This window comes from Trichoplax adhaerens, genomic scaffold, assembly GCF_000150275.1.
Source record: "Trichoplax adhaerens TRIADscaffold_6 genomic scaffold, whole genome shotgun sequence".
NCBI classification, from domain to species: Eukaryota; Metazoa; Placozoa; class Uniplacotomia; order Trichoplacea; family Trichoplacidae; genus Trichoplax; species Trichoplax adhaerens.
Genome location: NW_002060948.1, coordinates 1,465,728 through 1,469,944, shown reverse-complemented (window position 1 = coordinate 1,469,944; position 4,217 = coordinate 1,465,728). Strand labels below are relative to the sequence as shown.

General features: G+C 33.2%; 1 protein-coding gene across 1 annotated transcript; it reads left to right on the top strand.

The window, feature by feature from the left end:
• Nucleotides 1–284: 284 nt before the first annotated feature.
• On the top strand, nucleotides 285–4,217 carry TRIADDRAFT_26257 (uncharacterized protein; the record flags this gene model as incomplete). Its single annotated transcript, XM_002113587.1, has 9 exons — nucleotides 285–609; nucleotides 1,524–1,696; nucleotides 1,884–1,961; nucleotides 2,206–2,364; nucleotides 2,513–2,635; nucleotides 2,813–3,166; nucleotides 3,295–3,474; nucleotides 3,566–3,781; nucleotides 3,897–4,217. 9 exons carry the CDS (start codon nucleotides 285–287, stop codon nucleotides 4,215–4,217), a joined length of 1,929 nt encoding a protein of 642 aa, XP_002113623.1.

Here is a 4,217-nt window from a genome sequence, read left to right as displayed (position 1 = left end):
TTTTGTGACATGGCAGAAGACACAACGCTTTACACCTATTGTATAGCCTCTCCATTCCGTTAGCTCTCCGTTTGCGCCAGTCATAGCGATATCAAAATTTAAAAGACATCATGAAGCAAAGCAAACTAACTTCTTGGTCTAACAGTAAGAGCAAGACCACAAGTAACTCTACTGTAACAGATGTAATAGAAATACCAGATGATGACGATGACTTATTGCTTGCCGTTGGTGTTGATCAAAATAAACCAGATAATATTCCATCCACGAGCTCATCGCATTCGATCATGCATAGTAGCAAGCCAAAGATTGAAGTCCTACCTGGTTTCGATGTGGATAGTGGGAACAACTGGATTTATCCTACTAATTATCCTCTGCGTGATTATCAGTATAATATTACACAAAAAGCTCTATTTAAAAATACTTTAGTGACATTACCTACTGGACTGGGTAAAACATTTATCGCTGCTGTTGTTATGTACAACTTTTTTCGTTGGTATCCCAATGGCAAGGTTGTTTTTATGGCACCTACTAAACCATTAGTTGCTCAACAAGAAGAAGCATGCTATAATGTGACGGGAATTCCACGAGATACTACCATTAGGCTGACAGGTTACCGAAGTAGAACGTAAACCTATAATGTATATGCACATAGTTGCCTGTTATTTTTAACACGTCAAACTCAATCCTAACCTCTATCCATTACATGGCTACGGTATAAATACAGTGTACAGGATAGTAAAAATTACTTTAGATCAATGCTGTATACGTGTCGATAATTTTATCAAATTATAGTAGAATACTTCATAAGCATCAATTTAGTGTTAACACCACTTTCATTGATGCATCTTTATATTATATACTGTATTGATTTCACCTATAAACTACACATTTGTTTACGACAATAAGGATAACCCACCACCAGTTGGATATACAATATTGTACACCTATTGTGGATAGCATTGTGTCTTATTACAAGAACATCACCAGCCCTGGTGTAATTTACTTAAACAATTACAACCTTCTGGTTATAAGCTCCCAATAAAAATATAGATTAAAACGAAATCGAAGGATAGATTCAGTACTTTCTGTTCTCATGTAACAATTCCTTCTAGTAACACCAATCACTTCAAAATACAAATCCATGCCTTGCATTATTTGGAAACTGGAGTACATACATTAACATAAAATGGTGTATAATTTATTCTATTAGTAAATGCGTCGTACAATTCTATTATTTTTAGTGTATGTATTTTAATATTAATAGTAAATAAAACCTTATTGTTTAAATAGGTTATTATACAACGTAAGCTCAGTCTATTTTAGAAACAATTACAGTTGATACGAATTGTTAGTAGCTAAACCCTTGAAAATAGATTATTATTATAAATATAATCCAGTTTAAATTTCTATAAAAATGATTCGTCAGTATCCATTGTTATTTGGACTACCGAACTTTCGGACTATTGTAGGTAGCTGCAACTGTCGTTAACTCTAATTAAAGAATACTTGGTTTATAAATCTAGGAACTATGAATCCCGATAAACGACGTCAAGTCTGGCAGTCTAAGCGTGTGTTTTTTCTAACTCCTCAAGTATTACAAAATGATCTTAATCGAGAGACCTGTTGTGCCAATGATATCGTTTGCTTGGTTGTAGACGAAGCCCATCGAGCTTTAGGAAATCATGCATATTGTCAGGTTATTAAGACAATGACTAATGTATTATGTTGAGTGGATAACCTTAAACGTTCTTGTACTAGATGCGAACATATTTTATATATTTTTGTTAGCATATTTTCATTATTATTTGGTTAAGGAAAGCAGTCAATACAAATCATGTTACTAAAGATTGAATGAATATATATTTATCAATATACAATAACAGGTTATTAGAGGCCTTTGCAATTATACGCGAAACTTTCGAGTTCTAGCCTTAAGTGCAACACCGGGTGATGATATTCAAGTATGTAAGAGAAAAGATTTTTGTATAAATAACAATTAATGCCTGATGTAAACATCTATAAGCCAAATATACCCTTATCATTATATGTCCTGATACGACATTTCTTATGAGTATACTACATTACTCACTCGTTCACTAAAATAGAAAGAAATAATTAACCGTACATTATTTACTATATAGTATTAACCAACGCAAGGGTAGTCTAAGCTAGCAGAAAACATTAATTTTTATTTACGAAATTTAGAATGTACAAAAAGTTATTGCAAACTTGCTGATATCCGATGTGGAAATAAGATCGGAAGAGTCAATCGATATTCGACCTTACACACATAAAAGAAGTATTCAGAAAATTGTTGTTCCATTAAGTGAAGAATTAAAAGCGATTAAAGCCAAATTTCTTACGGTACAGTGTTATGAAGCTAATGTGTTTGAACATTTTGCTATATAAAGAGTAAAAGCAGGTCAAAGTTACTGGACTTGTAAAGTAAGGTACAATGGTCTTCGTGATATCTAACTGCTTTTTTGATAAATTGGATTTGGTTTATTTTTAGATTCTTGGTGATGTAATTGAACGTTTGCATAGACAGCAAGTACTATACAGTAATCAAGTTGAAAGATTATCTAAATATCAAATTCTCAAAGCGCGAGAGCAATTTCGGAAAGGGACATCCGGAGTACGTTGATTTTTATAAAGTAGTTTACTAATTCAATTTACTAATTTTTCAACTTGATTAAGAGCTGTAAAATTGATCAACTTCTAATCGATTGTGCTGATTGTGCATGATTTGTTTGTCGTGAACTATGTTCCTTCTCTTCGTGGATATTCCGTGGACTCTTCCATCGCCTTATAGTTTTCAACTCAACGTGGAAGCATTGAAGGAGATTTTGCTCTAGCCATCAGTTTATATCATGCTTATGAATTATTAATACAGCAAGGAATGAAATCCTTCTATCAATTTGCTAAAGGCATTGTTGACAATAGCAAGAGTACATCTAAAGTTAGAGGAAACTTGGCTAAGAATCGCATATTTATCGAAATTATGGACGAACTAAACTTTAAATTTAATCGCTCTTACAATAGTCAGTTGACTCCTAAATCAAAAACTACTAACGTCCAGTTTTTGCTTAATAGTCATCCAAAATTAAGTAAATTAAGAGACATTGTCATTGGGCACTTCGAAAACTTTATAGTTCCAGACAGTAACGTAAGTATCAAAAGTTAATGCGATAACAAAAGCCATTGGTAATCTTACCAGTGATATTGTACTGCCATTTTCTTATATATCTATCAACTCTTTTAATCAAATTTTTATGCTTATATATATATGAACAGTCTGGACAATCATCGTTAAAAACACGGATAATGATATTTGCTCAATATCGAGATTCTGTAGTAGAAATAACTGATCTTCTCAAACATTATTCACCGACCGTGAAAGTTATGAGCTTTACGGGTCAAGCAACTTCAGGAGGTAAAAGTTCACGCGGCTTATCTCAAAAGGAACAATTAAAGGTGATCTTTAAAAAGCTGCCAATTCTGGATATAGTTAGCTATTAAGCTAACCAAAATGATAAGAAGAATGTCCTTTCTATTCATGTTCTAGGTCATTCAAGACTTTCGTCGTGGCGGTTATAATACTCTAGTTTCAACATGCGTAGGAGAAGAAGGATTAGATATAGGTGATGTTGATTTAATTATATGCTATGATTCCAACACATCACCTATACGATTAGTGCAACGAATGGGTCGCACTGGCCGTAAGAGACGAGGAAGAGTCGTCCTACTAGTAACGGAAGGTAAAGAGGAGCAGGCAAGTTCAGTAAAATGGAGTATTGACAAACTAGCTATCTATTAGATAACTTAAATTGGTTTTACTGAAACCGTAAATTGCACTTCTAATTAAATTCTTAAACCCTTATTCTTTCCAATTGCAGCTTCAAAGTAAAACAGAAAATAAAAAGAAAAGTATTCACCGAGCCATTCGTGACAGCGTCAATTCATTTCAATTATACCAACATAATCCAAGAATGGTTCCAGCTCATCTAAAACCCCAACCCTATAAGACTGAATTAACTGTTAAAAAGTTAGATGATGATGAACAAGATATAACAAAGAGTACCCATAGCAATGACAATATACTGGCCTATTTGAAGAAGGGTACGATTTTTACTACCTATCAATTGATCGTATGCCTTTATCGGTATTTGTTAAAATTTCATGAACGCTTCATAGTTAATATTCTGTTTACTTTATAA